Source organism: Lonchura striata, chromosome 2, assembly GCF_046129695.1.
Source record: "Lonchura striata isolate bLonStr1 chromosome 2, bLonStr1.mat, whole genome shotgun sequence".
NCBI classification, from domain to species: domain Eukaryota; kingdom Metazoa; phylum Chordata; class Aves; order Passeriformes; family Estrildidae; genus Lonchura; species Lonchura striata.
In genome coordinates, this window is record NC_134604.1 from 90,849,673 (window position 1) to 90,876,801 (window position 27,129).

At 38.2% G+C, this 27,129-nt stretch overlaps 1 protein-coding gene across 3 annotated transcripts; it reads right to left on the bottom strand.

Annotated features, from left to right (window-relative positions):
* UPF3A (UPF3A regulator of nonsense mediated mRNA decay) lies at positions 1-26,979 on the bottom strand. 3 transcript variants are annotated; one of them, XM_021545630.2, is made up of 10 exons: positions 26,699-26,927; positions 24,420-24,526; positions 15,656-15,762; positions 13,637-13,735; positions 13,441-13,551; positions 9,995-10,050; positions 9,744-9,902; positions 7,705-7,865; positions 4,663-4,737; positions 1-1,497 (listed from the first exon to the last, which is right to left on the bottom strand). In XM_021545630.2, exons 1-10 carry the CDS (start codon positions 26,828-26,830, stop codon positions 1,191-1,193), a joined length of 1,314 nt encoding a protein of 437 aa, XP_021401305.1. In that variant the 5' UTR covers positions 26,831-26,927; the 3' UTR covers positions 1-1,190. The 3 variants fall into 3 exon arrangements, with proteins under 3 accessions (XP_021401305.1, XP_021401304.1, XP_021401306.1); XM_021545629.2 differs by having other exon boundaries at positions 1,204-1,497; positions 4,443-4,737; positions 26,699-26,979; XM_021545631.3 differs by having other exon boundaries at positions 1,313-1,497; positions 4,499-4,737.
* Positions 26,980-27,129: the final 150 nt, after the last annotated feature.

Below are 27,129 nucleotides of genomic sequence, written 5' to 3' on the forward strand. Positions count from 1 at the left end.
TCATAGTCAAAATCTTTTTTGCTTTTATTTTATTTAATGCTTAATATCTGGTAAAATACAATAAATCGTTTTCAGTCTAGGACAATTAGATGTTATGCTTAATAATAAAATGTTCAGAGAGGATGTAAAAATAATATCTTACTATTTAACTTCAACAACAAAGCAGGTCTCGGTTTTAGATAACTGAGAAATTTTCAGCCATGAAAGATAAATGAACATATCCTGCCCTTTCATAAACACACATCTATCATTGAAACCAACAGAAGACACACAAACACCCACACACCCCACACACATGTATATGTGCCTGCCTTAGAGGACAGAATTTGGCCTGGATCTTACAAAATGGTAGTTTGCAAGTGACATTCAAGTGTGTTTAATTTTTTAACAAACAAAACTGAAGAATGCTCATGTATTTTACATTTTCTAAATCCTGTTACTGCAACTTACATGAAACATTAGCATATAAAAAGTCACCACTGTTCTACCACATTTTTGTCCAAAAGTCAGTGTCAGAACGATAAAAAACAGCTAATTAATTAAAACCAGATTTATTGTTAATGTGCTGATGTTTGCATTAGCTGTCTTCTGTTTTAAGCACAAGGAATATATTAAAACTTAAAAGGCAAAAGTGGCTCAGAAAATGACAAATTCTCCAACAACATACTTGTAGCTTTACTAACACTTATCTGACACTACAGTTAATTGAAAACCAAGGTAAACACCAGGAGGTACAGATACCACTGGACATTCCTCACAACTGTGCAAACTGTGGGCCTCAACCTGCAAACACCACTGGCTCCAGAGCTTTGTCCTGGGGCTGGTCCCACTGAATGGTCTGCAACACCCTGCAGCAGCCCCACCCCTGCCATTTGCAGGAAGGGGCCCTGCGGACCCTCATGCATGACCCTCATGTCATGCACCAAATACATGTAAAATGCTTCAGATTTCAAACTGATGCAAATTTACATTTAATTTCTTTAGACTCAAGAAGCTGACCTCGCTTCTCTAAAGTCTTATATAAATATTCCCTTAAAACTGTTAGAGGATCTTCTATTTCAAGATAATCTAATAAAATATTTGAACTGCTTTTAAATTAGGCAAAGAGTGCTTGAGCTTTTTGTAAAAAAGCAACAATATTCCTTTGCTGTATGGTATTTTACATATCTCCAGTCACTCTTCTCTTTATTTTACAGAAAGTAAGAGGCAGAGCTATTATTATTTTGTTGATGCAATTGCCTGTGGAATTCTGCCAATGGATTTTTGTGATGACGTTGAATCTTAAAATCATTCCTTTTCACAAGACTTTCCCCCCAGACTGTTTTATTCTGCTTCTTCAGTCTTTTCAGAACTAGCTCCAGCTGAAGTATCTGCCTCATATTTTTTATCAAGAGCATCTTCAAAGGATTTCCCACTGCAGTCATAGGTTTTACTTGTAGGTCCCATATGTGTTCGGATGCGAGCTCCTGGCTGGTACAACTGCATGGCTGGACGATCCTGGAGGGAAGGAGGTAACAGTTAATGCTCTGAGAAACCCATGTAGGACACGTATGTGGAATTTTAAAGTTTTGAATCTTTATGAAGAAACATTTTGTGTTAAATTACTTTACATTTCATAAGAACCAGGAAAAAATGGTATGTAATGAAAACTGACTGGGTACTGAGTATCTAGTATTCAATATGAGTTGTTTATAACACTATTCTTGGGAGCCAAACATTTTGAATAAATGAAAATTGCTGTCAAAATTAAAGATCCTATGATACAATTGACATAAACAAGAAGAAATATTGCAGACAATTATCAAACATGTTATTTACAAGTAAAACTAAAGAAATGTTGCTACCTTCACTAACATTAGCTGAGAAGAACAATAACCTATGCACTTGCAACTTTGCAGATGAATGTCAAATATTACATATAAGTAAAAAAATCCAAGGCAGACCAGAGAATAGCTCACTAGGGAGCAGCTAGAAAATTATCCTCAACTGATCCAAATCCTTACCAGAATTTAAACATGTAATGCACATTTGAATTATACACATCAGAATAAAGTTGCAGTTTTTACTTCACTTCATGTTGCCTTCCATACTGAGTATGAGAACAAGGGAATTTATGCACTTATAATAAACAAAGTAAGTACAATCTGAGCATGTGCAGGCTCTATGAATCACCCAATCATACACATGCTGCTCTGATCCTGAGAAAATGGAAGGAGCCAGTTTACATGGAAAAGACACCTCAAACCTGAAAATGGTGATGCTCTTCAGAGCACTTTTATTTTTGAAATTTCATTAGTAAAACACACCAGTTGGAAACTCTGCTTAAGAAGTATTTTCCTGGTAAGGGTATTTTACTTTCACATAATGTTATGAAGCAACTGAAAGCTCACCAATACCTTAGCTGTTTGATCAGTCTTGTGTTAAGTTTAGCAAACAGCCAGAAGCCTCCTTAAAGACAGTGGCAGAGCACTGAACTTGTCCTACATCAAACTATACCAATTTTCAATTGCCTTCATAATGAAGTAAGCAATATAACAAGTAATAGTAAATATCTTTGAAGTAATTCTGGATTTTTGTTCTTTCATTCTTTTTTCTTATTCTCAATATGTATTTCCCCTTTTATTTTTCCTTCATCTATTTTGACCCACTTATCTTTTTTCACCCATTTTTTTCTCCTTCTCTTTAACCAGATGTCAAGATTCACTACTGAGCCTTATGACTAGATCATTCTAGTTAGTGCTTTGCAGTGTGGTATGAAATGCATAGCACACCTTTCTGTATCCCAAACAGCTTCAAGCAGTGCCCTTTAGAAAGTTTAAGATAAAGGGTCCAAATGACTTTTCTTAGCACAGCCTCTGTAGCCTGTGGTTTGTATAAAAGCTATCACGTTACACACACAGGAAATTTCCCATTTTCTGAAATCTGAATAATTAATTCCTCCAAACTTCAGAAAGAGGTTCCATCTCTGACTAAAAATTTGTCTTGGCATTGTAAATGCTATACCTAAGTTGTAAAACTAGCCCCTAATCACCTATGTGATAAACACTCTAAGGAAAAAAGTCTCCATAATGCAAAATACCTTACTGATGGTGCTTACTTTTTCAGGCAACAAATCTAATATTTTAGTCATAAGTGTGGACTAATCCAGGGACTCAGCAAGCTACCAGAAGTGTGATGCAAAGAAATAGAAAGCAGGAAGCTTCTTGACACTGGCCAAAAGGCCCCCAAGATCCACCATCCAATTCCAAGGTTGGAGATTATTTTGACAGATTTCAAGACAAGCATGGCAAGAATGAGAAAAAATATTTTTCCCATCTTCCTGTTTCTGAACTAGCCATTTTTCTGACTATTCTACAGAAAAATGTAGAGCCACTCATGAGGCAAGTGGCTAATGTGTAAATGCAGATAAATCTTAGCCATCCTGCCCAGCTGACCTCTGCATAACAAAACCCCGGGGCACACCAGGCTTTCTGTGTTGGCAGAAGATGACTTCCTGGACATGCACAGTGAGTCCATCTGAACTTGTTCCCTGCACACTCCATGCAGGCTCACTCTACATGTGACCAGTTTACTCTTGTCAGCCTTAGCTCACAGTACAGATCAGTCACTTGCTTTGAAAGAAGAGATTAACATGCAGAATGAATTTCTACGCTAACAGTGTTTTGATAATCTTTTGTGGAAAGTCTAGCATCATGAGAGAGAAAGAGAGAGAGAGAGAGAGAAAGGGGCTGACAAGGAGAGCCACGTCTTGAAAAGACTCTGGCACACCTGTGAAATCAGCCAGCCGAGAAAAACAAGAAAAACAATACCCATATCTCTGGGAGACAATAAGGGACAGCTCTACTACATACCCTGATGCAGGCCCTGCTCACACTGGTTTTGTATTTGCTCTTTCCCTAACAATAGCTATGAGAATAAATTTATCCTGATGAAGTGACAGCCTTTTCATACTGTCAGGTAAGCAATACTGAAGAATCCATACATTCACGCTCTCTGAATTAGCTATTTATTTAAGTTCCTATTGCTCTCCCAAGCAATGCCTGGCAAATCCATAATATAATTATTTTATGAGAGTAATGGAAGCACATTTTGAAAGACTAACATGCCACAGTTTTTAAATTTCATTACTGATCAAAAGTGTAACTATGTTTAATACACTTATAAAATGTAAGGCTTCCAAGAATAGTATTCTTAAAATGACAGGGTTGAAATGAAGACAGAAAGTCTTCTATATATTGTGAATATGAATGAGCCTATAACCTTAACTTATTTTAACTGCCGTTGTCCTTTGACAACAACCCAGAAAGAAATCTGGGTTTTACTGAAAATGAGATAAAGAATTCTTTTGAAAAAGCATCTTTATGCTGAATTTGCAGAAGTTAAAACCTGTGATCTTGAACCATATTAACTAATGAAAGATTATCCTAAGTGAATAAAAGAACCTTATTTCTTATGCGCTCCTTTTTGGATGCCATGTCATCACACTTGTCCTCTTTACCCAGTTTGTCTACTGCCTCCACAGTGAAGTTGTAGTTGTAGTTCCCTTTCTTTCCTCTGTCTTGGTTGTATCCTTTCCCCCATTTCAGCTCTTCTTCATTCCTTCTCATAAACTTGTCAAACTCATAGTGAGTTCTATGCTTTCTGCCATCATCCAATCGATACCTTTGTCTTTCAGGTTCTTTTTCTCGAAATCTTCGCTCCAAATCTCTTTGCTCTTTGTCACTATCATTTTGTGACCTATGAGTATGCATGAAAAGAAAGAAAATCCAAGCAATTAACAGAAAAAAAGGGCTACAGAAAGATACAAGTCAAAGCCTTCCTTTGAGTTCAGAAGTGTGTAGATAAGTTATACAGCAAGGTTGTTTTCTTCTCATTACAAAGGGTTAAATGCTGAATGCCTCACCTGTGTATATCTACCTATGCATTTGGTTCAGAATAGCAGACAAAGCTTTACCAAGCTTTTGTGCAACTGTTGTGGAAGGCCCATTCTCCATCTTCTATCCCTCTCTGAAATCCTATCAATAGTTCCCCAGTATCTTTCATATAAACACATGCTGCACTACTAGCTCTTGTAGCTTTGTGTTGAGGTGAGTCATGCATGGAAGTATTCCCTTGAACAGGAACATTCAGGCTGTGAAGGAATTGTGCAGGTATCAATTTGTAAATTTTATGTCTCTGTATAACAAAAGTTATTTCCTGACATCATAACTTGCAGAAGACATTTGTGAAAATAAATACGTATGTTCCAGGCTTTTGTTTATTGTGTTTCCAAGTACTCTAGCCTGCCTTTGCATATTTTATTTCAGCAAAGACCATTACCTTACCACAACACGATACTTAATTTCTGCTATGTTGTAAATGGTTTATATTATAAAGACTACTGGCAATAATCTGTCTGACAAAATTCTCAGCTCTTATTCACTTCATTGTTCCAGTTCTGCAAATGGGTGTTTGTCTCATATGGCAAGACTGCAAATAATGAAGAAAGATTACAAAATAGATTTAACTTCAAAAGGAACAAATACAGGCAGTTTATTTTCATTACATATGTATAAATATTTAAAATTGAAACAGCAAGTTACTTTTGGTAGTCTTCTCATACTTTGGGAAAATGCAGACAAAATCAGAGAGGATGGAGATTTTTCAATGGTATGGTGATCAAATAGCTATATGCTTCTCATTCAGAATTATCTAATACAAATTAAACTGTATCTATATATACAACTTTTCTTTTTCATATAACAGAAATGTGAAATTGGTAGCATCTGTCATGAACTTGGGCATTAGTGGGACTGCCAAAAGAGAGTCCCCGTCTCAGGAAGAGCTGAAAGTCAGAGCAGAACCTGAATGAGAAGTTAAGTTATTCAGCATTTTACAAGACTGAGCTCGTATCAGCATAACACATTCCCATGTGGAAGCAATGTCCCAGCTCTCACAGACACCTGAACCAACCAATACAGACCCTGTGCCTATAGCATGGATACATTTACACAAAATACTATGTTAGCTAAGGGTATGTGGCTCTAAGTTGCTTTGTTTCATGTTTAATATGCTATTCCAGAACCTAACTCCAAGTCCTAGCAAGGCTTAGGGCAAGATCTTCCACAAAAAGCCAAAAAGAATCTCTCAATTTGCTGCTGCAGTATTGCCTGATACTTGTCTCTTCCCTTGTCTGTTACTGTCAGGGAGGAAGTGCTGTGTCTGAAGGCAGGCAGATGACAGGGATACAAACTCCTGTTCCAAGAGTGGTTAAAGTGGATTCCTAAAATTCAGTCACAGTGAACAGGCAGGCAAGAGTGGAAATGGCAGGGTAAGCAATTTCAGAGTATAGGTAGAAGACAAAGTTACACTGTCAGAGAAAGCAGAAATGAACAGAAGTAAAGGGAATTGAAACACTTCTGTTTGGTGAAGTTTCAAATCCATATTTGACCATGTAACTTATGCACCTACTAAGATTTTGATTTGTGGTAGGAAGCTATTGCTACCAAGACTTTGACATGGTGTCAAACAGGCAATACAGTCTCCTGCAGGTAGAGTTGGCAGTTACAGCTTATTACCAATTTCTGAGTCAGTGACAAAGTAGTTTCAACTTTAAACCTCCATCCAGCTGAAACAGCTCATAGCTTGCTACCTACCCACTAAAAATCAAGATGATATCAGCACTTGGAAACACAAGGTAACGCTTACTGTACCTGTGCAGCCAAACAGATTCTGTTTTACATGAGCAAAATTTACATTAATGTCTTATTAAACTTACTGTATCAATAACAAACAATGTTACATGGCACCACCAAAAGTTTAATCCATAAAAAGCCAGGGAAGTAGTGGGGGCAGCATCCCTGGAGGTATTTAAAACACATGTAGACATGGCACTTAAGGACACAGTTTATAATGGCAGTTTGGCAGGGCTGGGTTAACAGTTGGACTCAATGATCTTAAAGGTCCATTCCAACCTGAAAGATTCTGAGTAGCAAACAATTGATTTGTCCCTGCAAGTGCTTCTGTTGAGCCCGTTCTGTTTCCTTTCATGAAGACCATCAAAAAAGAAGTTGCTGAATATTTTCAATTTCAACAGGACATGAAAGTTTCCAGGAACATTCAGAACATACATATTTTTCTTCTTATTTATCTTACATATCTTACGGGCAGATCCTGTTTGCGATGGGACTCATGTGCCAAAGGACAAGAAAGAACCAACTGCTGAAAACACTTGTAAGATTAATCATTTCCAGGCTACAGCGTATCTATCATAAGGCTTTCATTCACACATTCAATATTTTGCCATTGTCCCACTTACCTAAACATTTATGTTTATTGCAGCCAACACACATGTGAAGGAAAAGTATAGCATTGTGGACAATTTAGTCTTCAATATGAGTAATAGAAAGAGAGCCTTACCTGAGCTCTTGATGGGGAACAGGCGAAATAACAACAACATTACTTGAATTTTCATGCAGAAATCCTTCCATTCAGGGATTTCATAGCATTTCATCAATGACAAATTGCATCCACTAATACTGCCACCAGGTCAGTAAATTCTTACAAAACATCTTTTACCAAAACAACAGAAGAAATTTGTTCACACACAGAATGAAATTGGTTCTTTGGTGACAGAACATCTTGTCAATGCACCACTTATATTTAAGCCTTATGATGAAAGATTTTAAGATCTAAATTAAGGACTAGAAGATAAATATTACTTACTTTTCCTTAAGTTCCTTTAGGGAACTCTCCAAAGATTTGGATTTTATACTCCCAGATCCAGGTGATTTATCCCATTTGTTTTCCTCAATGTCAGCTTCTTCACCTTTTTCTTTGTGCTTTTCACTGGCCAGTTCATCTCCTTTTTCAGGCTTCTTGAGAAGCTAAGAGATATTTGTTTATATTATGATGCAAAATTATTCTCCTCTATTGTACAGACATTTTAGTAAATACTAAATGTATCAGTAACCTGCTACAATTGGAGATACCTTATTTACATGCTAGGAATATATTTTACAAAGTAAGAAATTTGAAGTTATTTTAAAAGGTGGTTTTCATTTCCTAAGGAGTGACAGTCATTAATAGGCATTCAACTGCACACTTTCAAATATGTGGAGAATACTGGAGGAAGCACTTACCCATTCTTCTCAAAGCACTTACCTTCTCTTCTCTCCTGAGTTATAAATATAAAGACATTATTACGGTCTATGGTTTCTTAGAAATCATGTAACAGAGCTCAGTGTCATTGCCCATAAAATAAGGAGGAGAACCTCTACAATACTACAAAGAGAGCAGGATTAATACTTCACTCCTTGAAATATTATATACAAAATGTGTGTCACATGAATTGGGATAGAAAGGCATGTAGAAGTAGGCACTTAGTACATCCTGTCACAAACATGAGGAAAAACTTGTGGTATTAGCAGAAGAGAAGTCATTACATTTTCACCTTGAAGATTAGGATTTTGAAGAAGTCTGTTTCTTTCACAGCAACCCATACAGGGTTTCAGCAGAGTACAGAATTACAGGCATAATCTTTATAGAAGGACCAACTGTCTCAAATTATTACCCTACCACATCAATTCTAGGCAGAACATCTCTGTCTTTCCATTCCACCATTTTGTTTCTGAAATGAGCCCAGGTTAATCTTCTCCCATATTTGAAACTTCTATAATGTTTCTCTCAGGTAATATTTTCCTTTTCTTTCAGAGACAGAAATAGCTTTCAGAGTCATATCACCACAGATATGTTGTGAATACTGGGGCTTTTTGGACAAGTATTTTTGGACAAGTATTTTGGACAAGTATTTTCTTATGAACTTCTAGAGCATTTTTTTTATACTCAGATATGACAAACATATAATTCAGCTTCAGAATTTACTATTCTTATACTTTTAGGTGAAGAAAATTGTTTTCCAAGAAGAAACAAGGAAATATGTTCACAGTTCTGTGGCTTCTCACCACCACTAAATTTGAGTCAAGTCTGTGTGTTCTTGCTTTATGCTACAGATTCTTCTATCAAATTTCCTCCTCAAAACATCCTATAAAGCCTTTCCAATAATAAAAAATTTGGTTCAGATGAACAGTTTTATTTGTGTCATCTTACAGAAATAAATCTTACCGTTGTATCTATGTCATCTTACAGAAATAAGATGGTTTTATATGGCCTGACCTCATAGCACAAAATACACCTTCTTAAGTGATGTCATTAAAATCTGTTCAGATTGCTGAAAGGCAGTGCAACTTGAAATTAGCATATCAGTTCTGAGCATAAACATATATATGTCTCTGCATACATGGCCAAATGAAGATTTGCATGACAGAAAGTGTTAAAGCTATCTTTCACAGAAACACAGAATATTCTGAGTTAGAAGAAACTAACAAAGACCATCAAGTCCTTAAGTGAATGGCCCATATGGGGATCAAACCCACAATAATCTTCCAACATGATGGTACAGAACAATTCAGTTCTGTCAGGTAATGCTGGCATAGAATGCAGAAGAGTTGTATGAAGATATCTGAGTTACCTGCTCTAACTGCACCAGCACACCATGGTAGGTAAGGCCATCAGTCACACTTTTAAACAACATTTTGTCAAAGCCCTACATTACTTCCTCTTCCAGCCAAAACTGGTTTGGTGTCAACACACTGAGCTGTAGATAGCCTAAATAAACATTGTAGGTATCTGTAGGTAGCCTAAATAAACCAGAGAACTTCTGAATAATTTCAAAATAATAAATTTTTTTCATTGATCTTAGTTACCTTAATCCTTATTTCTTTTTCAGAAATCTTCTTTTGCTTCTCCACTTCTTTTCTTTTACGTCTTTCCTCTTCTCTGCGCTTCCTTTTCTCTTCCTCCCGCAAACGTTTCTTCTCCAATTCTCTCCGCCTTCGTTCTTCTCTTTTCTCTTCTCGTATTCTCTGAAGAGTTCAATAATGATTAATTGTAAATTGTCCAACAGAAAACAATATGAAACATAAATGTAGAACTTCAGGCAAAAGTCTGAACGTACCTGCTTTTCTAATTTTCTATTTTTAATATATTCCAAAAGGGGTGTTGTTCTTCTAGCTAAAACACAAAAAATTTGTGATATAGTGTTCAACTCCTAAAATGTACTCATTTCTTTGCTCTAGTATTAACCCCCTTTTTCTAGCTTTATCTGAAAGGGAGCTAAGTCATTGATAAACCTATTTGTTTCATGTACTTTTGAAGGCATTCCCATAATTTAGAAACACTTCATTGTTTTTTTGCTGTTAGTGTTAGAAGCAACAGAAATATGTTGCACAATTACTTGATATTTAATTAAAGATCATATCCTTTTAGTTCAAGAGAATGGCTTTTTTCTCTTGCTTATTGAATGGTTATTTCACCAAAAAAAGAAAGAAATGTGTTCAGAATCTATTCCTACTTTTTACTATTGTATATCAAAACCTAGCTATATTGCTATTCATATACAGCCCACATTACTGCAATCTCATATAGCACTTTTCAACCCTGGTTTTCAAAGTACATCATGAAGGAAACATTTTCAGTCTCATATAAACCTGACATTTAGTATTCACCTTTCCACAGGAAAACAGGAGGAATAACAGATAAGCAGTTTGTCCCAGGTTACACAGCAAAGTATTAGCAGATCAAATAAAACTCTGGCTTCCAAAATTGCTAATAAAAGGTCTCATGTACTGATTCACACAGCCATTCTTTTATTACAGAGCTGTCTCCATGCTCTGAAATCAAGTCACCTGCCTGAACTGTCCTCAAATTCTATAAAAACTATAAAAACTTGGAGAACATAATCAAATTCTTTATCACGTTCCTTATCAAATTCTTTATTCATGACTGTCAGTACTGAATTCAGACTTCAATTCAGCCTGTACTTACAGCTCTAAGTAGTTACAACAAATTTTGTCAATTTTAGATATGCCAGAATAGAAAATGTTTACTACTTGAAATTGCTCCACAGTTTTGTATTGTATTCTCCCTCAAACCATAGAAAAACATCCCCTATTGAAATGCATGATAAAATTTGAAAGAAAAGAAAGAAAAAAAATAATTAGAAAAGTCTTCAACAAATTTAAAATTACATGGCCAAAATCTAGACACAATTCATATCCCAAAAACATTTAAATGTTTTTGCATTGAAAGCTGGATTATGCTGGGGCCAAGCCATTCATTAGCAACAAAATTTTGTTACACAGTTATGAATGGGAAGGCTGATAGGATTTACTGTTTCTTTTTGGCAAATATCAATGGTAGGCATCAACAACCAATAAAGATTGTTGATTTGATATTTTCCTCCTTCTATTCCTAGATTTTCCATGCCTCTCCATCCTTCCCACCTGCCCATCATTTTTGACAAGTTTTAGGTCCCCAAAGCCCCCTTCCAGCCCCTCAGATCTGAGTTAAGCCTCTTTCTCCTCCTCCCTAAATTCCTAAATTCCAGAGGCAGTGGCTGCCTCTGGGCAGGCACCTTTACATGCTGAAAGAGATCACAAATTCTAATTGGAAGGTCTGGGGAAGGATAAGCTGCACTGAGAGTTCAGAACTTGACCCTAGTCATGACTTAAGACTGTAGTGCAAGAGGTTTAATGAGAAATTATAATTTGAAGTTCAAGGGAGAGAAGCAGTGTGATGAGTACTACCAAAAGAGGAAGGGGAAAAAACAAGTTTATCAAACTTGAATCTTACCCATCTTATTTATGGGCCTTACGGCAAATACAAACCTAAGAGCATTTTCTTAAAATGTTTAAGAACTTTTAAATGAAAATTAATTACTAAATGAAGAGCTGTGTCTGTAAAACTTTACATTTTATCTTGCTGCCTACAAACAAACAAGAAATAAGATCTTATCTTCATCTTGCTACAGAGAAAATCTCTTTCATACCTCTCTGTCACATGGAAACTGATCAACCATGATCATGCAAATGCATGATGCATAAAACATTTTGGTTTGCAGTAACTTTATATGGAGAAATTCTGAGCATGTGAGGCTCAATTCTGCCAGCAAAGTCTTGGGCACATCCTTCGTTGACATCAGTAGGAGTAACACCTTTGAAACTGGACACATAGCTAAACCCTTACATAATTTTGCTATAAGGTTGCTAACTGCTGAAGAAATTTTTGGTTTTGTGTTGATATCAATGGCCAGAGCTTTGAATGGCAGGAAAAATAAAGCAACTTGTTTCATTTCCTCTGATGTAACAGAAATGAAACATTAGAAGTCTTAATGTAAAGCTGCCTTCAGTTAATGTTGTTACTCAGAAACCTGCAACTCACAAGATTAATCATCTTCACTGATAGAATATTTTAAAGTTACTAGATCTTCTTGAAACTGTAAACTTTTTGCAAATTGCAAACTTATTAAAACATTTTACTGCCTTTACTCTGCTGTCAACCAGAGAACCATGGAAGATTAGGTGTAAATAAAAATTATCTAAATTATCTAAAACAGCAACAAACGAGTTTTATTCATAACAGAGTTATCTAAATGTCCATTTCCAGTTCCTCTAAATTATTAGAGCTCCAAATCTCTCTAGTCAACTCTCAAAAGCAGTAACAAGTTGACAGGAAAGGGGAAATGGCCTCAAGATGTAACTGAGCAGGTTTATACGGGATAGTAAGATGAATTTCTTCACAAAAGAAAAGCACTGAAACAGGCTGCCCAGGGAAATGGAGATGCTGTTCCTAGAGGTATTTAAAAGATGTGCAGTTCTGGCATTGGGAGCATGGTTTAGTGGTGGACTTGGCACTGTTGAGTTAATGGTTGTACTTGATGTTCTTGAACAGCAAGTTTCCAACCTAAATGATTCTATGATTCCAATCAAAAGAGGTGGCCACTTTTTCACCAAACAGCAAAGGTCAATTTTTTTTCCTACTCAATTGTCACACCTAGGGGAAGACTAAATGTTCTGCATGTTATCCCTTGAAGATACACCAAAATTCCATGTCATCCTGAAAACTGCATACTAGCACTGAAGATTCCAGTGCTCACCTTTTTTAAAATCCCCCCCAGACTGTGGAAGCCATGCTGCATGCATACAGAAAACAAGGTGTTGCCTTACTTTCAGAGCTTTTCCAGAATCTTGACCATGAGAACAGAGATCATTTCATGTTTCTTAATAAAAGCAGCTAATATCAGGGATGAATGGTTAATTATTCAGCTACTTTGTATTTTAAAAATAAATCTTCCATCTACTAATATGTCTGTAAGTATTCAGAATTGCTAAGGGCCTATTTCTGAAGCCAATGTGTGTGCATGCAAAAGTTCAAGTGAAACCAAGTGATTTCATGCATAGAGACTTAAAGGTTTACTGCTACGACTTGCCTGGAAAACAAATATTTAACTGTAGTAATACAAATCTATTATACTGAATAGGTCAGCTCTTGTAGGTAGTACGATAAAGATATAAATTCAAATATTGAATATTCTCAATAATAAGAAAAATCAAGAAAACAGACCAATGAGTTCCCTTGTTTTGGCCTCAATCTCTCCCAAAAGAATCTCAGGATTGGCACAGATCTTGTCTTCATCAGCACAATAATTCTCTAAAAATTTCCTATATTCTGGATCTGTGAAGAAAAAAATTTAATTATGTTAATACTTTGCCATGCATAACAGAAATTTTCCACTGTGATGTCAAGAAAAGATGCTTACCATCTTCAATGCTCCCAGCCTTTGCATCTTTCTTCTTCAGCTTCTTTTTTGAAATCTTCTGGAATGGAGCAAACTCAACCACTGCAGGATATTCCAAACCTTAAAAGAAATCAATCCTTATTTTTTTTGAAGGGGAGAAACATTCCCTACCTTCAAGTAAGATTTTCCAAACTCTTGAACACATGTTGGGAAATCTTATGAGAAAACAAAAATGTTTCTACAACTCACTCCTAAACTTCTAATGAAAAGTTACATGTAGAGCTATTTAAAATTTTTAAAAACATCTTTTATTTGGATATGCTGACAAGATTGTGAAAATGAGGATAACTACTGTTGCAAAATAAAATTCTTTCATTATTATTTATAGCTTCCTTTAAATTATTCACAGACATTGATTTAAAAAATCTATCACAAAATCTCAATCTGACAAGTGATTAAGTACTATTGAGAAATCAACCTGCACCTGTTGAGTTGCTTTTCTAAGGCTTTGTTGCCTCAAAAATAAATAAATGACGGGTAATATGCAATAAAACAACAACGCACCTCCTTTCAGAACCACAACTGTAAAACTCAGCAGGCAGAATTGTGTGTAACTTCTCTGTTTATGATGGACTGTGTAACTGCTGCCTGTGTTTTCACTGGCAGGGATTCTTTGCTTTGAGTTGCCCCTTAAACACTGGCTTCTTCTGTGGACTGGAGTCAGAACCGTGTGTGGATTTTGAATTTCACTTGGTTTCCACTTGCAGCAGGTTCAAGATTAAACTTTACTCAAGTCCATGGAAAACTTGTCTTCAGTCTCCTAGAACATTTGTTAACCTTATTGAAGCTGCTAATCCTTGTTTCAGTGTTAGCTTCATAATGCAATGCTGCCACAAGCCTCACCAGAGAACACTTCTGATCAAACCTTGTGCTCTTTAATTGTACAAGCAATCGTATCATATCAGTCCAAGCTCAGTTTTGCAGAGGATTCTGGCTTCAGTCCAGCATATTACTGAAGAATGTGCTGAATTTAGGCAAAGTCTTAGCAGAATCATTAAAAATCTTCTTTCTAGTTTTAAATCTTAAAACACCCAGAATTTTAAATCTGGGAAATGCACACAGCTAAGGATGTGTTGTTCTTAATCTCTACAATAATCTAAATCTGAGGGATATTGGAAGCAAATAAAACAACTCAGGTAGGAAATGTTGAAGAGGAATGCATTAGTTTGACAGCTTCTTTAGAGATCAGTTTCTAGTAAGAGTGGGCAGGACTACTTTTCACAGGACCTCTTCAACACTAAGTATACAGAATAGAAAATGTCTGTACAAGAGAGCCACAAACCTATGTCTATTTTACATAACCTATGTATTTTTTTACAGAAGGTGAGGCAAGGAACTGCTAAAGTTCTGCTAAACCACTTCTTAATGATGGCAGTTTCATACTCCTGCAGAAGACCTGGATTTATCCACATCTACATTACAGACTTTTTCTTTACTGTTGGACAAACACTTGCAGACTGAACCTTTTAAAACTGGCAATCAATTTTACCATTCTTGTTCTTAGAACTCAACTCAGGATGTCAGCAAAGGCCCTAAAAATTCAATCTCTACATGTCTTAAAAGTGGGCAACCAATCAAAATGTTCAAGGTTTCCTCTTGCTTTTTCCAAAGAGGGGTAAATGGCAAAACTTTATCTCAGAAACACAGAAGATGTAAAAATCTGTGCTCACAATGTGTTCAGTTACTATTGTAATGAATTGTGAAGCTTGCATGAGGTAATTTTCTTAGTATGATCTTGACAGTGCATTGCCAAAAGTACAAGAATGCACATAAAGCATGCACACCACATAGACAAGCAAAACTGCATGGACAAATATATTTTGCATTTTGTTATATTTTAAGTGATAAATGTTAACATATTTCAATGTAATTAACTGCATAGTAAGGAAATAATAGCATAACTAGCAAAAAGAAAGGAAGTTGATGCTCTAAACTGCTATATGTATACATACACATTTAATATCTTATAAATAGTCCAACCTTTATTATCAATGAAGACATAGCCATCAAAGCGATCTCTAAAAAGAAGGATGTCCTCAGGATTTCTAAAGTTAATGTATGCTCTTGAGTAGAGATGAGGATAAAGGCTGCAACAAGAAACAATTTTATTTTCTGTTACTTATCATTCTTTTCAGGGCTAGGGAAAACATAAAACCAGAAGGATCACATAGTAATTAATTCTCATCTTCTTTGAGAAACTACTACCTTAAATAGCCTTTACATTTACCTATCTAATGATAATGTCATATACATATATGACAAAAAGTAACAAAACATCAGAGTTCTGTATGCAACTGTGAAATTTATTCTGAACTGACAAAAATACTTCCAGTTTATTTCGTCCCCCTAAATTGCAGCGCAAACATTTACAATTGTGCAGGATCGAAACTTTAATATTTCTCAATTAAAGAGATATGAATAACATCAGTGTTTTTGGGGAACTTCTTGGGCATACTAAGAAAAGGAAAGGTTAAGTAAAAGACTGCAGTGAAGGGGCAACTTCCAGGCTGTTACTGTATTTAAATAGATTTCCATTCTGATTCTTCAAGATTTTATTGGCATAGATCCCACTCCATCGGTAAATATTTAATGTGCCTGATAAAAACCTCAAGGCTGGCACACCTCAACCATGATGAAATGGAGGCAATTTTGGAATTAGAACCCATCAGGTAAGTTATTGTGAGTCATGGCATGTACATGCTTTAAACTCCTGCAACTGTTATATATGTCAGTTTGCATTAAACTGATTTAATGATGACTAAATATTACATCTAGTTTCTGAACAAATCTTAACACAAGCCCATATCTTTAATATACCTGTAATTCCATAATTCCATTGTCACCTATGGCCAGTCTTCAGATCGACTCACCACTGGCACCAGGAGCCAATAAACATACACAGCTCCAATTGCATTTCAATTCCATAGCTCTTTCAAAATCAGATTTCAGAATGAGTGAGAAAGAACAAAAATATGGGTTGTATCACAAGATCCATGCATGTGGCAGCTCAAAGCAACACTGCTCCCAAGTAATTTTTTTCTTTTTAAAATATGCATCCATATGCATCCACATGCATCCACTTACAATGTTACGAGGGGACCATAAAGAGCAGTGCTGTCAATCACCAATGGTTTTGTACACCCATCAATTTTGTGTTTGATCCTGTAGCCAGAAGAAATGTTAAAAAAACCAAAACAACCTAGAGGGCTTTTTTTATTGAGCTGCTTTGCAAATACCAGCTATGAAGTGTTTCTACAGCTAGAAGGGGATAAACTATTCCCAAGGAAGAAAGGAAGAACCATTTTATCCATATACACCTGGTATATTTTGACATTCTAAGATAGGAGCAGCATTGCATGAATGGTAAGTGGGTAACTGCGAGGGCATGCCAGGGCTGGAAGATGCTAATAGCATGGCTGTAGAGTTATCACCAAGATGCAAAGCAGATATAAAAAGACAGATTTCTTCTCATCGATTTCAAAGACAAAATTCAACATTTTCCATAACTACACAGAGTTAAAAAATGTATTTTAAAATGTGTAAGTAAAGGAGAGAATTTGGCAATCTATAGCTGTACTGGAAACAATGTCTCTATGCTGCCTAATGGCAACAACAGTAGAAGTCTCAGATAACTGGAGTTCCCACGAAGAAGGAAATTTCCTTCTCAGTCACAACAACAGCACTATTATGTTTCATGTGATTTGAGGTTTAAATTAAACAAGGCCTGACATTAGGCTAGTATGATTGTACACCTGAAGTGCTAAATATTCATCAGATAAAACCAGGAATCTTGAAGGAGCATTCTTTTTCATTCCAGTTATTATTACCTGAGATTGAGGAACTGAGTTTTAGTCCCTAGTCTAAATAGCTACTCCACTGTTCTTTCCATCTTCAGCTTTTGTAAAATACTAAAACTTTCTATAGATTTTGTTGGAACTCAAAATGTCCCTCAGACATTTTTAGAGGTTCCAGGCCTTGGTCAGAAGCATTTTAGACCCTGGCAGGCAGCTGGAAACAGCTGTGATTTTGAGTTTGAGCCATGGAATGAGTTACCAAGTTTGGAGGTGGAACAAGCAATCACAAAGGGTTAGATAGTATAGGAAAAGCAGTTGCAAAACAGAGGGGAAATTTTTCTAGTATTGTACAGGGGGGTTTTAGCACCTGTACAGGAGGGTTTTTACTTTGTACATGGGGGTCAGAAGTTCTAAGATGGAGGAAAGTGGGCTGATCCTGTTCTTCCTCTTTCTTCTTCCTTACCTCCATGTTCTTGGTGATGCTGGCACTTATGGATTGGTTTAGAGTAGAAAAGCACCTTGTAACATAGGTAGTAGGTATTGGGGGAAAACTGTAAACATATAACAAGTAATGTATCATATAAAAGCTAGCAGCAGCCCTGGGCGGGGGGAGAGAAGAAGAGGACAGCAGACAGAGAGGGTGTCAGGGTGTGTGTGTGCCTCTGCCTGGGCCGCTGACCAAGCAGCCGCAGCCCGAGAAGACAATCTTTTAGATAACTCACAATAAACTGCCTTGAGACTGAACAGCAAGAGGCTGTGGAGTTTTTCTTTGGAAGCACAGGTTGGAGGAGAGACTTTACCACCACACAAGACCCCCAAACCAAGCCCAGGGTTCTCTCAAGATTTAAGACTGTTACCTGGACAAGGGTCCACTGCTACATTACTGTGGCACTTCTCTGCCTCAGTACACGGTGGACATTGTCATCATACAGTTGGATATCTTTTTCCTCTAGGAACTTAGAACCTTATGGTTAGACACATTCTGAAACAGAACTGAAAATACAAAGGCTTGCTCCTTCCTTGTTTCCTTTAGCTGGTATATCAATGCCACCTCTTTCACCTTCTTGGGCAACATAACCTTTTCTTGGTACACAACATAGTATTTTTCTAGCTTTTTCAGCTTAAACAGAGTATCTTTCAAAATGGAGAATCATCTGACATGGTTATCAAGCACTCATCAGTAAGAAAGAACAGAGTCTATATAAACAGAACACTGGAAAACAGATATTTAGAATTTACCTTGCAAGTAAGGGATCTAGTGTTGCTGCTATACATTAACATCTTCAAGAACTTCACATGCATCAGCAGAAACACAGAACAATATAAAAGCACAGTTGAGCACAGCAGGATATTGATGTGCAGCACAATAGCACAGTCTGTCCATTACTGTAGCTGTGTATTAGGGTAGAAGGTTGCAGAAACAGAGCTGTGACAATGCTTCTCTGATGGAGCCACTTCCACAAGAGTTGGTTCTCCTATGTATGTGAGTCAGCTATCAGAGTGCTTAGTGCAAAAAAACACCCAAATGAGTGTTTCAAACCCTTGTCTTAGGCTTCTTACCCAGCAAAGTGTGCAGTGTGCCTAAAAAAGTGAGTAAAATTAACTTTCTAGGTGGGAAGCTAACTAAACCTAGCAAATTTGGAATACTTAGCAGTGGTTTGCATATATATAACTTTTACTCTAGGTTTCACACATATGACTTCCAGCAGCTACTTCCCACACTGGATTGTCTTTACCTATCCATTCAGAACTCAACAGCATGGTCATGCAGCAAAGAATGCACAGGGCTTCACAAGGCTACAGGCACTCTGAGGCTAACAACCCCTCCTAGGAAGAAACACTCTTGCTTGACTTTTGTACTTAGTATTTAGCAGTTACTGGCTAAAATACTCTTTACTCTTCAGGATTTTGTCTTCCAGCTGAGTCCTACAGAAGTGAACTCTGTATGTCCCCTCCTTTTTTCAAGTATCTACCACCACAGATTTCATTGAGGATCTGAAATTCAGTTTTATCATCCAAGAGCTGGTTCCATTTTGCCATATGTTTGCTGTCTATAATGCTGCTTTCCATATGTATAATGTTTTGGACAGATGCACTGCAAATGTTGGCACTTAGAGCAATCTCTATGGAAATAACCCAGATGAGTCTGAGTGTACACATTTATTCATTCCAACACACTGTTTCTTTTTTCTTTTTCTGCTCTGCATTCAAGGGTATTCAATCTTTCAGAGTACATTTATTTCTCTAACACTTAGTCTGTCATCTCTTTAAGTCCTTATTTTTCTAGCAACTTTAATAATAAACACATTGTAAATGTTTTCTTCTTCTACAAAGTACCTTTTAACACAATTGTGTAAAAATATTGGTACACAGGAATATAATTTTAAATAGTTATCTACAGTCTAAGCAGCAACATATGAACTATAAAAACAGCAATCTCATCTTAGTAAAATACTTATCAACTCTTGAATCATGGTGGACATTCATAAAATATATACTTACATGTATATAGAGCTCAACAACTAAATTCTGGAGAGTCAAATAACTCCTCCACCCATTCATACAGTAATTGATAACTCATCATCAATATTGTCATGTCAAGTTAAAATCCCCTGGCTGTCATCCTTAACATCTTCTGTGGTCATTCACATTATGGGTGGAACTGGCACAATTGCAAACAAGCTTAGTCTTTCCTTTTCACAGCTATAAATGAGCAGTTTTCTTGGCAGAGAAAGCAGAAACACTAGAGTCGTGCCAATCAAAGCCTGTCAATTATTTCACACAGAATAGTGGTGGTTCACTTGAAGCACTAAAGGCACTGCCCCTTCAGTGCTGCAGTTCTTGGGTGCAAACCTACATCCTACAGTGTTAACACTGTTTAGCTACAATAATCCTGAGCAAAATGTTGGGAAGAAGTTATGGAGAGAAAAGGAGGAATGCTCTTTGGAAAAGCTTTATCACTCCCTGTGATACATGGCATGGAACTGACTACTTGAACTGTTTTCATGCGAGCAAGGCTTGTGTTCAGATTTCTTTCCTTTCATAACCTCACAACACTATCAACAATTCCTGACACTCAGCACTCAATGCCAGGCCAGAGAGATTACCCAAACCCTGAAGGGCCAGAGATCAATCACTTGACTAGTGATTAGTCAAATCTTTAGAATAGGCTCAGAAACCTTTACTAGCAGACAAAAAGGAAAGAGTGTCTGGAAAAAATAGTTAACATTAAAGTCTGAGTACACAACAGTCTGTCAAGAAGGCAGAGTCTTTATTATCACCTATAAACAGTGCTTTGTTTGCATTTTGATGCCAATATGCAAGAGAAATAAAATGTAATGCAGTGAATCAGATGAACCTGAAAAAGGCACGAAACACAAGTCACTTTCTGAAATTATTTTACTGAAATGGATGTAACTGAAAAACTGAAAATTACATTAATCACATGAAATTTGAAAAAGTTTTATAGCTTGCCTATAACAGGACATTGTAAACTTAAAGATAACACTTATAAAGATATTATAAAGATTACAAAAAAAGAGAAATTGGAGTTGATATGCATATCTTTGCTTTGTCCACTAGGATGAATTATCTTGGAAATAAAAATGTAGAAACAGCTACAGTTAGACCTCTCTAGTGCCCTTACCAACAGCAACTAATAGAGAATGCTTCACTCAGTTCATAATTTCAAGTATCTGCAGCCTAGGGACTTTGTAATACCAGGTTGGTAACATATTTAATAGGTTTTAATAGATAAATATTTGTCTTAGTAAGTATTTGTCAAACTGCTCCTGACCTATTTCCAACATTCATCATTCGTGGCATGAATTTCTGACAAGTTCTAAAATCTGAATGAGCTTATATAAACTTCTGTGATGTAGTTACACAGGATGTGGTTAAACTGAGATGTTACAGCTCTTAAGGAAACTTGTCTGCTTCTGCATCAAAGCATCTCTATGCCCCTTTCCCTTTCCACCAGATCCTCTTCACTGAGTAGCTTCTTCAAATCCTTCTCATTTGGGTGGCATTTCTTTTCATCTTCACTTGTTTTTGTTATCACTGAATTCTCTGGATTGCTTGCCACTATGCACATGGTACAGGATCTAGAAAAAAGCTATTCAGTGAAAGACAGAAAACATGCCAACCTTGTCCTGTAGCTTTTCCTGTTAGCTGGAATGACATGTAGACACATGCACAGAGTTTGCTGAAATCTTGTGAACTGTCCATAACATGACAGACTATGGCAATATCACGCCTTATACTCAAAAAGTATTCTCTGCTGGGTAATACAAGACTGAGATTAACCTTGATTAAACTTTTAATTTCTGGAGGTTTATTGTATATTCCTGAGTGGGTAATGTAAAGAGATGACTCATAAAAAGATATACATGGTATGTGTCAGCATTTGAACAAAGGGGACAAAAGAGGCAAGGTGATCTTGAGTCAATCAAAAACCAAATAATCAGTCAAGCCAACACTGCAGAAGGGCAGTGAAATGGCCATGTAAACTGTGTAGTTTGCTGAAAGAAGCTATAGCCATACAAACCTGGTAAAGATAAACCCATTCCAAAAAACCCATCTTTTTTCTGAAAACACATTTTTGAAAAGCAGGATGAAGAAAAATGGAGCAAGCATAAAACATTTCATGCTGAAAAATTCAAACTTAAATTAATTATTTTTTTAGTGAGTTTAGATTTGTGAAGGCAGAAGAAAATAACATTACAAATGATAGTGTGAGAGAAAAAAGAGTATCTTTCATTGGTACTTTGCCATAGATGTAATTAAACAAATGAACAGCCAGTATTTTGGGTAATCCAAATTTCATCACATAGGAGAGAGAATGAAACTTTATATATGCAACTATTGTCAGTGCCTTCTCTTTTCTAAAGAGGCTGACTCCCTAAATTTTTATGCAAACTTTTCTGGAAAATTAAAATTGGAAATTTTTAAACTGTTAATTGGTATTTGTGCATCTAAACACAGTGAGAACTGACACTCTTCTTCAGAGAATTTTTGGTTTGCCTTTGGTGTTTTCCTCTTATCAAATGAACAGCTGGGACAGAAGCCTTTAAAAAGGCCCATGTGGAAATAGAGATGACAAAGTTCAGAAGAACGATGTAAGGTACGAAGACTTCCAATCAGAATATGTTCTCCTCCTTCTTCACTTCACATACTTTGTGGTTTTAACAGAAAATCTGAAGCACCTACTATTTTCTTGCTGCACTCATGTGCAACTACCTAGGTCAGAAAAGGTCATAATTTCTCAAAATAGACATTTATTTATTCTTGATTGTAAAACTGACTCTGAGAGAACCCCTATCTTAAAAATTTGCTCAGCAATAAAGAGTCGGCATCCCTGTAGTCAGTGGAAAGAATCCCAAGCCAGTGGAGGGGTGATTAATCACACACTAAGATATGGTAAGATGGATCTTATAATTCAGTTTTTCAGAACACATGAAGATTAAGCATACACAGTGTTTTGTTTCTCTTCTGGAAACTGATTTATTCAAAAATGAATTGCATTTTACCACTGTGATACTAAGTAAATTATGTAACTATATCAGCAATTCTGATTCAATTTTAATCAGCCAATATTTCTTTTTACTTTTGCATGAGACAAGAACGAATAAAACTAGAATAAAATTTAAAAATTTGTATGAAGCACATAAAAATCCATGCAGGTAACCCAAATGGAACTCATGAAAACATTCTGTCATTGTTTGCCCCAGACTGAATCTTGCTCACAGGCAATTAAACAGGCTGTTACAGTTTACCAATGAAGGTTGAAAGAAACATCAGGGTTTCAAAATATATTATGGCCTATTCACACCAAAAAAAAAAAAAAACAAACACTTTAACATCTCCTGTGTAAAGGAAAAGAGCAGGAATGCCATTGTCTCTGCATATCTCTGCAGCCAGCTTTCAGAAATATTTTAAGAAATAGACCAAACTATTCAGAGACAATCAAAACATTCCTCATTTGTGGAGATGCCAGGGTGCTTGGCTGACAGGGAGTAGGTGAACTTTTAGTTGTGTAATGGCTAAACCTCTGATCTGATAAGGCACAGGGTGAATGATGGGCTGAGAGTGAGATAAGAGCTGGATCCAGTGGAGAGAATTGTGCCCCTTGTCATGCCAAGCTGTGCTTCCTTGCACAAACCACTGGGCTGTGGGGCTTGCCCTCCTCCCCCTGGAAATGCCAGGGAACTCAAGTGTGACCAGAGCAGGTTCATCTCTGCTGATGGGACATAATGGGGCAAACTGACTCAACTGCACTGATAGGATGGCTAGCTGTGCTGTCTTAGAAGGTGTCCCCTGATCCACATTCTTACATCAAGCTCACCACCCTGGAGGAAGTGATTTCTATTCACCTGCATCTGAGTGAATATAGACCCAAGAGATGCTGTGTTCCACCATATTCTCCCCACCACTTATTCAGGACTTCCCATCCACTCCTCCTGCCAGATCTGGATCCAAGACTGCACAGGAACCAGGTCTTATTGCAGGTAGTGAGATCCTTGCACTCTTGTACTTTGTTTTTCTTTCTTTTGTGCTTCACACTCTTGTTCTTTCTTCCTTTTTCTTTCTTTCCCCTTGTATGTGTCCTTGGGTGATGTTGCACTTTCACATTGCAATGCTTTCATGTTGTATTACTATAGATAATAACCACCCAAACAGCTCCATATGTGTTTTCCTTTGCAGCCAAGTTGTTCTATAATAAACCCTACACTGTTTATTTACAGCTACTGATCATTCAGTATTGTTTCACACTAACGTCCCCCAAGGGACCTAGTAACAAGAACCTGGGTTATCCTCACCTTCTGAGGCAGGCCATTACAGTAGCTCAACAAAAATAATAACAAAAGGAAAAACATTGTGATTTGCAATGTCCCACATACCCTAATTAGGTTTTCTGCACCTGAAAACCTACAGAAACAGCTCATCCTCACCTGGGATCAGCAGTGCAAAACTCAAAATAATCATGGGCAGGTAGAGGATGCAGCTGTTCCTCCAGTTGCTCTTTGGTTAGACAAGGAGGAAGCCTTCGAATGACCACCTGCATATATAAAAAGAAATGGAGATTTATATTTGATCTAAATACTGTAGAAACAGATGGTACAAATTCCCTGACTCAGTTCCTGCAATTGTTTTGAAACTGTAGGATAATTGACATATTCTGATGAAAAGCCTGAGAACCATTGCAATTTATTCATCAATGTAAAAAATAGATATTGATTACATAAAAATTTTAAATTATCTTTAAGAAATGATTTAAGCTAGCTTTTAAGTCTTGTTACAGCAGTATTTCAGTGTAATAGGTTTCTGTGTCCAGCTGCTCCTGGCAGGGTTTTTTCAGGGCAGCCTCTGAGAGGATGCTCTGGCTGATCAGTGCTGAGTGCAGCCAGCTCCACTGGATCCACCCCAGGGCACAGCTGAGCCCCCTAAGCCAAGTTGGTGGTGACACTGGGAAAGGTATTTAAGAATGGACAGGAAAGGTAGCACAGCAGTGGGTGAGACAGAGGAGTAAGAGGGGGAAAAAAGTGTAAGAAACAGCCCTGCAGACAAATAGGAAAGTGCTCCAAGTGCCGAAGCAGAGAGTCCCTTGGAGGAGATCATGGTGAGGCACACTGTTCCTCCACATGCCATAAAGGACCACAGTGGAGAGGACATCCACTGCAGCCCATGGGTAACCCCATGCCACAGCAAGTGGAGATGCTCTGAAGGGTCCTGCAGCCTGTGCAGAGGAGTCCACACTAGATCAGGTTTATCCTGAAGGCCTGCAGCCCATGAAGGAGACTCATGCTGCAGCAGGTCATGAACAACTGCAGCATGTGGGAGGGACACTTCTGCAGCACTTCATGAAGGACTGTATCCTGCTGTGTCCCATGTCAGGTCCCCCATGCTGTAGGAGGGAAGGAGTGTGAGGGAGAAGGAGCAGCAGAGAGGAGCTGTTATGTCCTGTTGCAACCCCCATTCCTCATCCTTCTGTAGTCCTTCCAGGCAGAGGAGATTTGGAACATGTTTTAGTTGCAATCTTTAACAGTCTTCCCTAATTTTTAATTAGCCATTAAGTAAATGAATTCTCTCCATGTTAGAACCATACTGCATCCTGAGATAGAAGGAACCCACAAGGACCATTAAAGTCCCCCTCCTGGCCCTGCCCCAAGAATCACAGCCTATGCCTCAGAGCATTGGCCAAATGCTCAACTCTGTTAGGCTTAGTGCTGACTATTTTCCTGGGGAGCCTGTTCCAGTGCCTAACCACCCTCTGGGTGAAGAAACTTTTTCTATATGCAATCTAAATCTCCCCAGACACAGCTTTGTGCCATTTCTTCACATCCTGTCACTGGCCACCAGAGAGAAAGTACCAGTGCTTGCCCCTCCATTTTCCTTTGTGAGACAGTTGTAAGAAGCTGCTATGAGGTTTTCCCTCAGCTGTGTCAGTTTTTCCTGTGATGACACTGTTTTTTTTCCATCATACCTTATTCCTGGGTCTTGCTGAGGGAGGAGTGCAAGGCCACCTGGCTTGAGGTCAGCCACCCAGAGACAACCCACTACACCAAGCTAAACTGCCCAATAAAAAAGGCCAGAAAACTGTGTAGAAACCTCTGGTTGAATGATGCCAGCACACAAAGCAGCAAAATGGCCATCAAGCTTCAGGCAAACCTGTTTTAATTTCTGAGTACTTTAACATCTGAATTTAACTTTACTGAGTTATAGTAATTTTTAGTGCTTCAGTTTTCTAATTAAAGAAATCCCGGGAATAAATCAAATCTCACAGTACTCAAAGACTCAGAATTACCCTCCTGCCAAGGCAGTGTCACCTAGAGCAGGTGCCACAGAACTTGTCCAGGTGGGGTCTGAATGTCTCCAGCCAGAAAGACTCCGTGACATCCCTGGACAATCTGTTATATTAGTCTGCAAGTATTATTTGAAAGGCGCTCGAATAAAGACGGAGAAGACAGATGTGCTCTTGCCCTTGTGAGAAACTGCTTTGCCACAGCAATAGCCAGCCTTAACTTCACAATTAAAGGTGAAATTATTTCCAGCGCTGTCGCTGGGGGTCTCCCACTACTCCAGGGAACGAACACTCATTCTGCAGATGAAGAAATTCCCGTTATAAGCACACGAACCTCCCGAGATCAGGCTCGATCTGTCTCCTCACTGCAGCCTCCCTCCCCGCTCTCCCCTCTCCTGCCGGAGCCGCCCCCGCCCCGCGCCCCCTCACTTTGCTCAGCGCCGATCTCTTCTCCTCCCGCTGCTTCCCCGGCGCCGGGGGAAGCGGCGGCGGCAGCGGGGACGGGTTCGGCGGAGCGTCGGTGTCGCGGCGCGGCGCCTCCTGCTGCAGCGGGGCGTCCATGGGCCGCGAGTCGCGGCCGCCGCCCCGGCCCGGCCCCGGTCCCGGCTCCAGCCCCGGCTCCAGTCCCGGCTCCAGCCCCGGCTCCAGCCGCAGCCCTGCCTCCCGCTCCGAGCGCGCGGAGCCGCCCGCCCGCAGCCGGCGGAAACCTCGCGAGAACGGCCGCGGCGGGCGGGCTCTCGCGAGGCTGGCCGCGGCGAGGAGCGGCGGCTCCGTGCCCGTGCTCGCCCCCGGGACGCCGCGGGGCGCGCTGCCGTGCGGGGGCCCCTTCCCGCCTCTCACGGCCGCCTTGTCACCTCCGC

What these genes read in the sequence shown, in the direction of transcription:
- UPF3A (XM_021545629.2), bottom strand. Translation starts at nt 26,830, where the DNA reads ATGGACGCCCCGCTGCAGCAGGAGGCGCCGCGCCGCGACACCGACGCT. An exon ending in TGTCTTCATTGATAATAAAG is followed by an intron (nt 13,736 to 15,655) that starts GTTGGACTATTT and finishes ATTTCTTTTAAG; the next exon opens with GTTTGGAATATCCTGCAGTG. An exon ending in CAAAACAAGGGAACTCATTG is followed by an intron (nt 10,051 to 13,440) that starts GTCTGTTTTCTT and finishes TTTGTGTTTTAG; the next exon opens with CTAGAAGAACAACACCCCTT.